Genomic DNA, 13,031 nt, shown 5'->3' with positions numbered 1-13,031 from the left:
TAACCTGTGTTTATTATACATTATCCCTCCCATAGCCAGTAACCTGTGTTTATTATACATTATCCTCCCATAGCCAGTAACCTGTGCTTATTATACATTATCCCCCCCATAGCCAGTAACCTGTGTTTATTATACATTATACTCCCATAGCCAGTAACCTGTGTTTATTATACATTATCCCTCCCATAGCCAGTAACCTGTGTTTATTATACATTATCCCCCATAGCCAGTAACCTGTGTTTATTATACATTATCCCCCATAGCCAGTAACCTGTGTTTATTAGGCATTATCCCCCTATAGCCAGTAACCTGTGTTTATTATACATTATCCTCCCATAGCCAGTAACCTGTGTTTATTATACATTATCCCTCCCATAGCCAGTAACCTGTGTTTATTATACATTATCCCTCCCACAGCCAGTAACCTGTGCTTATTATACATTATCTCCCCCATAGCCAGTAACCTGCGTTTATTATACATTATCCCCCCACAACCAATAACCTGTGTTTATTATACATTATCCCCCACAGCCAGTAATCTGTGTTTATTATACATTATCCTCCCCATAGCCAGTAACCTGTGTTTATTATACATTACTCCCCCATAGCCAGTAACCTGTGTTTATTATACATTATCCCCCATAGCCAGTAACCTGTGCTTATTATACATTATCTTCCCTTAGCCAGTAACCTGTGTTTATTATACATTATCCCTCCCATAGCCAGTAACCTCTGTTTATTATACATTATCCCCCCCATAGCCAGAAACCTGTGTTTATTATACATTATCCCCCATAGTAATTTATCGTTGGACCTAGGCAGCATGATGTCAGCATGAGAGTGAGTGAGTGAGTGAGTAAGTGAATAATATAATATATATTGGAGGGATGCCCGCCTGCCAACGTCAAGGCAGACCCCCCCCTAAGCGGGTCCTAACACTGACCCTTCAGCCTGCTTCCCTGCGCTTCTGGCAAAGATATCTCTAATGAGACAGAAAGGGGTATTTTTTATATACACCCCTTTACTTATTAACCCTTAATAGGGAACACATGGGATGGGTAGCAGCATTGTAACCAGGCTGTGTGATACAAAGTAAATACAAATACAAAAAGAGAAGTCCTGCACTTAAGCAGCAAGGACTACAACACACATCAGCCCCAATATATAGTAAAAACCAAAGAAAAGAAAATGTTACTTGCGCTTTTTCCTTAATCCCTATGTATATTTAGACAAATGGAGGTCATTTAGTTGCTCCAATGGCCATTGGAGGGATGCCCGCCTGCCAACGTCAAGGCAGACCCCCCCCTAAGCGGGTCCTAACACTGACCCTTCAGCCTGCTTCCTTGAGCTTCTGGCAAAGATATCTCTAATGAGACAGAAAGGGGTATTTTTTATATACACCCCTTTACTTATTAACCCTTAATAGGGAACACATGGGATGGGTAGCAGCATTGTAACCAGGCTGTGTGATACAAAGTAAATACAAATACAAAAAGAGAAGTCCTGCGCTTAAGCAGCAAGGACTACAACACACATCAGCCCCAATATATAGTAAAAACCAAAGAAAAGAAAATGTTACTTGCGCTTTTTCCTTAATCCCTATGTATATTTAGACAAATGGAGGTCATTTAGTTGCTCCAATGGCCATTGGAGGGATGCCCGCCTGCCAACGTCAAGGCAGACCCCCCTAAGCGGGTCCTAACACTGACCCTTCAGCCTGCTTCCTTGAGCTTCTGGCAAAGATATCTCTAATGAGACAGAAAGGGGTATTTTTTATATACACCCCTTTACTTATTAACCCTTAATAGGGAACACATGGGATGGGTAGCAGCATTGTAACCAGGCTGTGTGATACAAAGTAAATACAAATACAAAAAGAGAAGTCCTGCGCTTAAGCAGCAAGGACTACAACACACATCAGCCCCAATATATAGTAAAAACCAAAGAAAAGAAAATGTTACTTGCGCTTTTTCCTTAATCCCTATGTATATTTAGACAAATGGAGGTCATTTAGTTGCTCCAATGGCCATTGGAGGGATGCCCGCCTGCCAACGTCAAGGCAGACCCCCCTAAGCGGGTCCTAACACTGACCCTTCAGCCTGCTTCCTTGAGCTTCTGGCAAAGATATCTCTGTAACGGATCACCTGGCACCCCGACTTGGTACCTCCGTTAATGGATGCTCCTAGTGCTTCCTGAGGACTCCAAGCACTCTGGCAGACACCACAATCACCGAATCCGAGAAACCTTTAAATTCTCCCAAGCATATGAATGCTGTAGACCATTGAATAGGAACCATACGAATAGGCTTGTACTCCTAGCAGTCAACTGGAACAGCATGCAATAAATCCTTCCCCCAATAATGAGACGACACATCACTTTGAGGGTAAAACAGGAACTCTGGACTGGCTCATCCAGCCTGGCTTTTATTACACTAATCCACATACAGGCCACACCCAGGGGGAGGCATAAAATAACCAATCACATACATGGTTCAGCCCACACATCCCCTCCCCTCAGATAACATTAAACTCAATTATCCAGTACACTTTTTCAGCCAAGTTCTGGATGTACCCCAAAACCCGGGGGTACACCTTTAAATCCAGCATCGCTGGATAGCCCTTATTCAGGGGGACAACATATCCAAAATTCAAGTAATTCGGATGAATGGTTCGTGAGATATGGGGTTCCAAAGATTTGACCGACCGCATGGGTAAAGTATCCGAAAACAGTTCCATGCATTTTGGCCCTGCGGTCGGTCACAAACAAGGGAATGAAAACAGACGAATTGCCTGTGTTATAGAGCCTGGAGAGGGTTTGAATGCATTCCCTTGTTTATGGGGTTCTTTCTACCGAACGGCGGTCATTCGGTAGTTTCCATACGAATTTCTGGAAGTATGGAGGTCTCAGCGGTGTTTGCCTAGTCAAGTGTCCGATTTTAGTTCCAGACACTCGACGGCAAAACACCGCTGTTCGGTAGTTTAAGATGGCCGCCGCCACGTGTTTGTTTCCCGAATGGCGGCCACCCAGAGGACAAAGAACACATTACATGATTGCCAATTACCCGTTTGCAACATTGTTGCAAACTGTAATTGGAGGCACACTTATTCCTGGGTGGTCTGGTTGTTCGGTAGTTTCACTCAATATAATAAATGGAGTGATTCTACCGAACAATCAGATGAATGCTGCATACATATCCCAGGTTAAACTTAATACACATATACACATATAATATTACAGGCAATATACTAGAATATGTATCACAGTCTTAAAGGGACAGTAGTCCCAAAAGTCCCAATATGTCCATAGATGCTGTTAAAAGGGCCAGTAGCAGCGATATACAGTACAATATGCCCCAAATAACCCAGGGGCCATAGTCAGCAGGTAGGAGGCTAGCAAACAGGCTTCTCCAGGGCCCAGTGGCGAGGTTGGTTTCGCCACATTTCTCCCCTTTTCCAAACAGACTAACAGGGTACCTGACCTCTTGCCGGTCAGTGCCCTTGTTAGTCCAGCAGCCCACCCACAAAACAGAAACAGCAGTACAGCCCACCCACAATAAATGGTTACTACACCTGAGTAAGAGAAAAACTTGTCCAGGTCCAGGTGCCTCACCATGGCTGTGTGGGGGACTGGTAGGCTGTTTTGGTGGGTTGCTGAGTGGGCAGAGCCCAGCGGTACTCGGCCCTGGTGCTAGCACTACCCCGGGAGTAGTCTGGTTGGAGCCTTGCTGGAGACCGACTGCCTCCCCTTTAGCTGCGCAGCTCTGCTGCTGGAGACCGACTGTCTCCCCTTGAGTTACACAGCTCTGCTGCTGGAGACCGACTGTCTCCCCTTTAGTTACACAGCTCTGCTGCTGGAGACAGACTGTCTCCCCTTTGGCTAAACAGCCCTGTTGTGGGGGGGCAGGACCGACCGTCCCTACCCCCTGTGCTGGAAGTGCAGAGACCACGGTCCCATCTGCACAGGTGTGGGGCTTACAGTCTCCCCCTGGTACATTAAGCTGTCGCTGGGGAGAGGTGGTAACCAGCTCCTCTCCCATTAGAACACTCTGCCCATCGATGATCCGTTGCTGGGGAGAGGTGGTAACAATCTCCTCTCCCATGCCTACTTTCAGTCTTTGTGGAGGGAGACCGACTGTCTCTCCTCCCAATTCAGTGTCCTGCTGCTGGGGAATAGAGACTGGGCTCTCTATTCCCAAACAATCATGCTGCTGCTGGGGGGTAGGACCAACTACCTCTGCCCCCTGTAACTCAGCCTTCCGCTGGGGAGGGAGGACGCTGCTCTCCTCTCCCTGCACTTCACACTGCCTTCCCGGCATATCACTCTGCTGCTGGGGGGAAGGACCAACTACCTCTGCCCCCTGTAACTCAGCCTGCCGCTGGGGAATGGAGACTGGGCTCCCAATTCCCTGTGATTCACACTGCCGCTGGGGAATGGAGACTGGGCTCCCAATTCCCAACAAATCACACTGCCGCTGGGGAGGGAGAACGGCCCCTTCAGCTCCCTGTAACTTGGGCGCAGAGACCACGGTCCCATCTGCGCTGGTGTGGGGCTTACTGTCTCCCCTTGGTGTGCTAAGCTGCCGCTGGGGAGAGGGGGTAACAAACTCCTCTCCCTTACACACTTTCAGCCGCTGGGGAGCAGGGCTGACCCTCTGTACTCCCTGTAGGCAGGGCGCAGAGACCACGGTCCCATCTGCGCTGGTGAGGGGCTTACTGTCTCCCCTTGGTGAGCTGTGCTGCCGCTGGGGAGAGGGAATAACAAACTCCTCTCCCTTACACACCTTCAACCGCTGGGGAGAGGGGATAACAGGCTCCTCTCCCTGCACCGTAGACTGCCGCTGGGGAGCAAGAACGGCACCTTCAGCTCCCTGTAACGCACACTGCCGCTGGGGATCTGGGCCGACTGCCCAGCATCCCTGTAGGGCCGGTAGAGAGACCGCAGTCCCATCTCCACCTGCCATCGGTGGGTCTTCCCAGGACCAATCCGTGAGGCCCCTCAACATTTGTGAGTAAGGGCCACCTGCTTCCCCACCTGGCAACTCTGGCTGCTGCTGGGGATCTGGGCCGGCTGCCCAGCATCCCGGTGGAGTGACCTTGGTCCCATCTCTACCTGCCTGTTGTGGTTCCTCACAGGACCAGTCTATGAGGACCCCCACTTCGGGTTCCTCCCGCCGCCTCAGGGAAAGACAGCTAACCTCCTCGGATGCAGCCTCTACCCGGCTGCTGTAACGCTCCTGCTGCTGAGCATACTTCCTCTCTTTTGCCAACCGGAATTCTCGGTCCAGCCTTGTGTTTCGCTCGGCCATGACCTGGTTCCAGATCACCCGGCGTGTCTCCATGGGTATATCATCCCCATACTCAGCCACTCGCTGCCTCACCTCGGCCAGCCAATCATCTCCAGAGCCAGAACCTTCCATACTTGTCTGCTCCCAGGGGCGCTGCACGACTGCTAGCGTTGCCCTCAATTTGTAAATCCAAACGAACTGTGTCTCCGAGCTGCTTTACCTCACACTAGGACGCCATCCCACCGCTTGCCACCAATGTAACGGATCACCTGGCACCCCGACTTGGTACCTCCGTTAATGGATGCTCCTAGTGCTTCCTGAGGACTCCAAGCACTCTGGCAGACACCACAATCACCGAATCCGAGAAACCTTTAAATTCTCCCAAGCATATGAATGCTGTAGACCATTGAATGGGAACCATACGAATAGGCTTGTACTCCTAGCAGTCAACTGGAACAGCATGCAATAAATCCTTCCCCCAATAATGAGACGACACATCACTTTGAGGGTAAAACAGGAACTCTGGACTGGCTCATCCAGCCTGGCTTTTATTACACTAATCCACATACAGGCCACACCCAGGGGGAGGCATAAAATAACCAATCACATACATGGTTCAGCCCACACATCCCCTCCCCTCAGATAACATTAAACTCAATTATCCAGTACACTTTTTCAGCCAAGTTCTGGATGTACCCCAAAACCCGGGGGTACACCTTTAAATCCAGCATCGCTGGATAGCCCTTATTCAGGGGGACAACATATCCAAAATTCAAGTAATTCGGATGAATGGTTCGTGAGATATGGGGTTCCAAAGATTTGACCGACCGCATGGGTAAAGTATCCGAAAACAGTTCCATGCATTTTGGCCCTGCGGTCGGTCACAAACAAGGGAATGAAAACAGACGAATTGCCTGTGTTATAGAGCCTGGAGAGGGTTTGAATGCATTCCCTTGTTTATGGGGTTCTTTCTACCGAACGGCGGTCATTCGGTAGTTTCCATACGAATTTCTGGAAGTATGGAGGTCTCAGCGGTGTTTGCCTAGTCAAGTGTCCGATTTTAGTTCCAGACACTCGACGGCAAAACACCGCTGTTCGGTAGTTTAAGATGGCCGCCGCCACGTGTTTGTTTCCCGAATGGCGGCCACCCAGAGGACAAAGAACACATTACATGATTGCCAATTACCCGTTTGCAACATTGTTGCAAACTGTAATTGGAGGCACACTTATTCCTGGGTGGTCTGGTTGTTCGGTAGTTTCACTCAATATAATAAATGGAGTGATTCTACCGAACAATCAGATGAATGCTGCATACATATCCCAGGTTAAACTTAATACACATATACACATATAATATTACAGGCAATATACTAGAATATGTATCACAGTCTTAAAGGGACAGTAGTCCCAAAAGTCCCAATATGTCCATAGATGCTGTTAAAAGGGCCAGTAGCAGCGATATACAGTACAATATGCCCCAAATAACCCAGGGGCCATAGTCAGCAGGTAGGAGGCTAGCAAACAGGCTTCTCCAGGGCCCAGTGGCGAGGTTGGTTTCGCCACAATCTCTAATGAGACAGAAAGGGGTATTTTTTATATACACCCCTTTACTTATTAACCCTTAATAGGGAACACATGGGATGGGTAGCAGCATTGTAACCAGGCTGTGTGATACAAAGTAAATACAAATACAAAAAGAGAAGTCCTGCGCTTAAGCAGCAAGGACTACAACACACATCAGCCCCAATATATAGTAAAAACCAAAGAAAAGAAAATGTTACTTGCGCTTTTTCCTTAATCCCTATGTATATTTAGACAAATGGAGGTCATTTAGTTGCTCCAATGGCCATTGGAGGGATGCCCGCCTGCCAACGTCAAGGCAGACCCCCCCTAAACTGAAGGGTCAGTGTTAGGACCCGCTTAGGGGGGGTCTGCCTTGACGTTGGCAGGCGGGCATCCCTCCAATGGCCATTGGAGCAACTAAATGACCTCCATTTGTCTAAATATACATAGGGATTAAGGAAAAAGCGCAAGTAACATTTTCTTTTCTTTGGTTTTTACTATATATTGGGGCTGATGTGTGTTGTAGTCCTTGCTGCTTAAGCGCAGGACTTCTCTTTTTGTATTAATATAATATATATGTTCAGAAACATATTAGTAATATATGTAAATCGGGTTCATGCAAAGAGGGTGAAAAGGTATTAAAGAAAACACACTTATTGCATCAAATTTACAAAGCCAAACTTTTAAAAGCTTTCCTCATTTCTTTCTCGGGATGAGGAATATATTGATTGTAGACTGAGGATTTCCATCTGCCCAATCTTTGAATAATATGCACTGGAGGGAGACCGAAGCTGCCCCTATTCTAAATGAAAGACCCGAGACATGGATACAACCCAATCTTAGGAGTAGTGTTCTGATGTAGAAGATGAATTTAGCCCTAGTCAGAGGGATTCAGTGAGAGTAGTGGTGAAATGTGTGTGGCATGACTGAGTGTGGGTAAGTAAGAGTCAAGTATTTTAACTGGGCACTAGTTCTAGGTGGGATAAAGTGGTATAGCGGATGGATGAGTAGTTTGGTTCGTTTTAGAGGTTTGTAGAGAAAGTATATAGTGATCATGATTTTTAGCGATATCCAATATATTTAAGGTGGTCTCAAACAAACATAAAATGCTATATAAAATTTGTGGGAATATCGAATAGTCGTGTACAGTAAATCAGAGAGGGCTCAGAATATCGAACCATCGATCGGTAACCTGGATGAAGTAGGGGGTCTATCTGTTTTATTAAATACGCGGTAATATGCTTTTAATGGGATAGGACGTTAGGAAAGGTGTGTGATTGGGATAAGTGGTTGTGGCTGTATTTATACATTAAAAAAATGGGGAGTTTGCGGTTGTGCAAATGGACTGTTTGCGGTTGTTTGCGGTGCGTTAAACGGGGAGTTTGGTCTGTCACTGTGAAGCGGGCATAACCCTTACACTACCTGATAACATCATATCTGATGTTTTAAAGCACGTTATTCCAAACAATTTAGGAATGTTAGGTGATTTATGCCCTTTATGGATTAAAACCAGACTCTGCATCAACTATGTAATTTTCCATGGGAGTTTTGCCATCGATCCCCCTCCGGCATGCCACAGTCCAGGTGTTAGTCCCCTTGAAACAACTTTTCCATCACTATTGTGTCCAGAAAGAGTCCCTGTGGGTTTTAAAATTTGCCTGCCTATTGAAGTCTATGGCGGTTCGCCCGGTTCGCCCGTTCGCGAACATTTGCGGAAGTTCGCGTTCGCTATTTGCGAACGAAAAATTTTATGTTTGCGACATCACTACCACTGAATATTGACTCATACACTACCCTAACAGTAAGTACAAAGAAGGCTCTGGAATTTGCAAGGTCTTAGGCAAAACTTGAATAAGAGGCCCTGGTTAGTGCGCTCACAATGACAGAGAGGCTTTGTAAGAGGCAGGAGGTAAAGTCGCAGAAAGTGTGAGGCCTTATGTGATCACCCAATTATAGAGCCGCCTCTGACTGCCTACACTACCATACCATTAATCCGTAATCCCTGCTCTAGCATCACATTTACAGTAATCCTAACCTGAAAATATCAGCTAATATAAAGCAATATATATATCTGCAAAGCATACATTAGCAGGAAGCATTGAAGAGGTTTATAAATACTTTCAGAATGTCTGGTTTCTGGAAACATTTACGAAACACGTCTTGTGGTTTATTCGAATGTCTTCAGAACCCTCAATGGCATCATTTCCCTAAAATACACAGTTCACAGTTATGTATTTTATTTTCTTTCCGTCTCAGCTAACGTGCCTGAGTTAGAAACAAACTGAATAAGATACTTTTTTATAATTTGGCTGTTTTATCCAAAAAAATTTGAAATGCTTCAAATTCCTAGTTTAGTGAATAAATCCACCTTTATAAAATAATGTTTTGTTTTTTCCCCCAAAACCTGGAGTGCGGATTAATATATTTGATTTATTAGATTGTCACTTGTACTCACCTTGCATAATAGCCAGAAGGCTGTACAATAATAAATAACCCTTGGGGTTGTTGCACCACTGCAGGCATTTTGGGACACAGCTACCCCATCCACAGGGACCTTCTTCAAACTCCTCCTCAGAGTGATGGGACACTTCTGGGGGCTGAGATGGGGGTTGCAAGGTTCCATTCTTCTTCTCCATGGATTGCAGATCCAAGTCTCCAGTAGAAACAAAGCCAGGATTATCAATTCCTTCATCCATGACATACACTGCCCCGTTCAACCTCTCATGGAGTCTGAGCAGCTTTTCAAGACGTCCATGCAGATAGTCTGACCGTTTATCTCTGCAATCTTACAAACCTTCCTCTTTTGATGCTTGGCAAGTGAAGAAATAGAATATTTTCTCTACACGGCCTGAGTTGAGTCACAGGAAGGTGGGGACACTTTTTATTATACTGTTTCTTGGGTTCTTTTGGGGAAAATCTACCTGTCCGAGACTGAGCACACCTCTCCCTCCCCTTCCTGACAATTTTAACCAAAGGAGTACTGATCACATGACTGAGATTGAGACAATGCTTACTGTGGCTGTTCCTTGAGAGAAGAGGTCATCTAACTATTTAATAAGCAAACACTTGGTCCTCTGTTACAGTACGCTGTGACTGAAGTTATGCCTTTTTACCTACAAATGCATTTAATATTCTGAACAGTTTTATGGCATAATCTTAAAAGGAAGTTTTGTCACTTCTCAGGACTCGACCCCAGAAAATGGTGTAATATTTTCTTTGCGCAATACAATCTCTTATTTTAAACATATATTAAAGACTTAACAAATTACATCATAATCCAGATATTGCCAAGGCACACACATTGCAAATAAGGAGTATACATAGAAACATTTAGGGGATATTTATTAGGTATTCTTAAATTCCATCATTAAAGTGATCTAAAAAGTGAAAATTATTTTTTATAAAAGAAAATGTTGCCACCAGTTTTCACAGAAATATTAATTTCTGAAGAGCGTTAAACTTATAGTGGCGAGAACATTTCCATCACTTTTCTTTTGGAGAGATTCATGAATCTGTTTGATTGATGAAAAAAGGGGAGGGGCATATTTAAAAAATGACAGGGTGTAAAAAAAGCAGCAGATGAGAGAAATCTGACAGATATGATAAATTGCACCAACAATTTGCGGAACATTAGGCGGATAATTGTTGACAGCCATGGAGGTATCCAGTCTCAGGATTTAATTTTATTGTTCACTCCCCCCAAAAATACATGTTTGTTAAATGTAAGGAATGAGTAAACATTGGTTTTAGGAAGTGAAAGTTCCCATTTTAACTTTTGGAGAAAAAAAAATCATATAGATTATTTTTTTTTACTCCAAAAGTTAAAATGGGAACGTTCACTTCCTAAAAACAATGTTTAGTCACCCCCTTGTACTTAAAGGGACACTATAGTCACCTGAACAACTTTAGCTTAATGAAGCAGTTTTGGTGTATAGAACATGCCCCTGCAGCCTCACTGCTCAATCCTCTGCCATTTAGGAGTTAAATCCCTTTGTTTATGAACCCTAGTCACACCTCCCTTCATGTGACTTGCACAGCCTTCCATAAACACTTCCTGTAAAGAGAGCCCTATTTAGGCTTTCTTTATTGCAAGTTCTGTTTAATTAAGATTTTCTTATCCCCTGCTATGTTAATAGCTTGCTAGACTCTGCAAGAGCCTCCTGTATGTGATTAAAGTTCAATTTAGATATTGAGACACAATTATTTAAGGTAAATTACATCTGTTTGAAAGTGAAACCAGTTTTTTTTTTTTCATGCAGGCTCTGTCAATCATAACCAGGGGAGGTGTGGCTGCATAAGCAGAAACAAAGTGATTTAACTCCTAAATGACAGTGAATTGAGCAGTGAAATTGCAGGGGAATGATTTATACACTAAAACTGCTTTATTCATCTAAAGTAATTTAGGTGACTATAGTGTTCCTTTAACATACATTTTTTATATAAATACATATATGTTAAACATAACAAACTTCTCTCCCCAGATGCCTTACAGATTACATCTATGCTTTGTGTAGGCTATTTTTTTTTTTTAAATAATGTTCATGATTAGGTTAAGAATGGAGACACTTTTGTGTTTTCATTTTTATATTGTATCTGCTTTGTTTTGATCACATAACATGATTTGGAATTAGCATGTGTTCTTGTGTTTTTGTACTTTTAAATATGTTTGAAATAAAGTAGCCTTTTTTATTACAAACCACATGGATTTTTGTTGGCTTTGAGCTGAATTACAAGCGTCAGTCAATAGTGAGTCTAGCTATACTCAGATTGGCTAATTTTGCCTACATTCTGCAATTAGAATAGTTAATTAAATATCCCTGTAGGTATTCATTATTTAAGCTATAGTCACAAATGGCTACGCTCACCACACAGATACGGTATTGCTGCATCCCTTCAGGTGTTTCATTATAATATTGTTGAATTTTGAGAAATGCGCCGGTATATTCACTACATGTGTGGGTTCACGTGTATTCAAAGTGAAAGTTACCGTGAAGGTTATTGTGGCGTAGAATTACACAAATCACTTTGATCTTTGGCTATTTACTTTAGGTGATACCCTTGTTAGATGTATTGGTTTGAAACTCGGTGTAAAAAGCTAAGCATAGCTAGCAAGATCTGGATATTTTATATTAAGCTTAACATTTTTAACATTTTGTTCAATTTCCAAGGTTGCTCTTTACTAAATTTAGAAAACATAGGAGCATTTCAAGACTTCTAAAATTAATATTTATTTTCAAATATGCAGTCTTCTTAAACAAAAAATGGCCCACTGTCCTACAGCAGAAAGAAAATGTATCAATCACCTCTTAAACAGAATGAATTCACAGATGTCTGTTGAGACATTTTATTTTTTTATTTTTATCAAAAACTATTTCATCAGGAAGAATATAGTGATGTTTTGTTTATGTTCAAATATCTCTTAGAAAATGTATACAGTTATAAACCATTTATAATTTATAGCCTAATTATAATAAGCTACCTATTAAAACAAAGCGCATACCATTTGCAATTATCACATTTTGTAATATATATACTAAGAGGTCAAGGTTTTCAGAGTGAAAATGATTTGATGTCATGTTAGTGTTTCTGGAAGCCTCTTGGACAGTGGTGTCCAACATGCGGCCCAGTTGCAGTCTGGGTGGTGAGGGCAGAGCTGGACTAGTGCGGCACTTGGCAGACAGCTCTAATCATTAAAAAGGCATTTAAATAATTTTTGCTTGGACTGTGACAGCCTGTGTCAGTCTGAGGGGATTGAAGATTGAGGTGCTGGGGTCTGCTGCAGCCATGTTTAGTAGGCTGGCTGCCAGAGGGAGATCTGTGAGGCTCCCTTTACAATTCTCTGCAATTTTGTGCCCAAGCCCCACCTCCCGCATTCAAGTGCCGCCTCCCACATGCAAGCCTGCCCTCAGGCACAAGCCCCACCCCATACATTTAAGCAGGAAGAGGTCAAAATTTGCTCCCACAGTCTTCAGTGCCAGATACATTTCAGTTTGTCAGTGACTTTGTGTGTATGTGCCTGCTAGTGAGTGAGCTTGTATGTTTGTCTGTCGGTGCACTTGTTTGTATTGGGCATTTGTGTGTGTGTGTGTTTGTGCGTGTATATATATATATCATGTAGTGTGTGGGGGGGTTCTGTGATTTTGTGTGTGTGTGTGTGTATTTATATTTGTGATTATGTGTGTGA

At 43.6% G+C, this 13,031-nt stretch overlaps 1 protein-coding gene across 1 annotated transcript in view; it reads right to left on the bottom strand.

Moving 5' to 3' along the window:
* LOC134611995 (solute carrier organic anion transporter family member 4C1-like) overlaps positions 1-12,831 on the bottom strand; it is a 64,292-nt gene extending 51,461 nt beyond the window's left edge. Inside the window, exons 1-2 of the mRNA XM_063456376.1 lie at positions 12,777-12,831; positions 9,303-9,632 (exon numbers count right to left, since the gene is read on the bottom strand). Of these exons, the coding sequence (XP_063312446.1) occupies positions 9,303-9,632; positions 12,777-12,831 (385 nt within the window). The remainder of the gene's footprint in view (positions 1-9,302; positions 9,633-12,776) is intronic.
* Between the last annotated feature and the right edge of the window lie 200 nt (positions 12,832-13,031).

This window comes from Pelobates fuscus, chromosome 5 (genome assembly GCF_036172605.1).
Source record: "Pelobates fuscus isolate aPelFus1 chromosome 5, aPelFus1.pri, whole genome shotgun sequence".
Taxonomy (NCBI): domain Eukaryota; kingdom Metazoa; phylum Chordata; class Amphibia; order Anura; family Pelobatidae; genus Pelobates; species Pelobates fuscus.
Note: the sequence above shows the minus strand (reverse complement) of the source record. Positions and strands in the feature narration are given on the sequence as shown.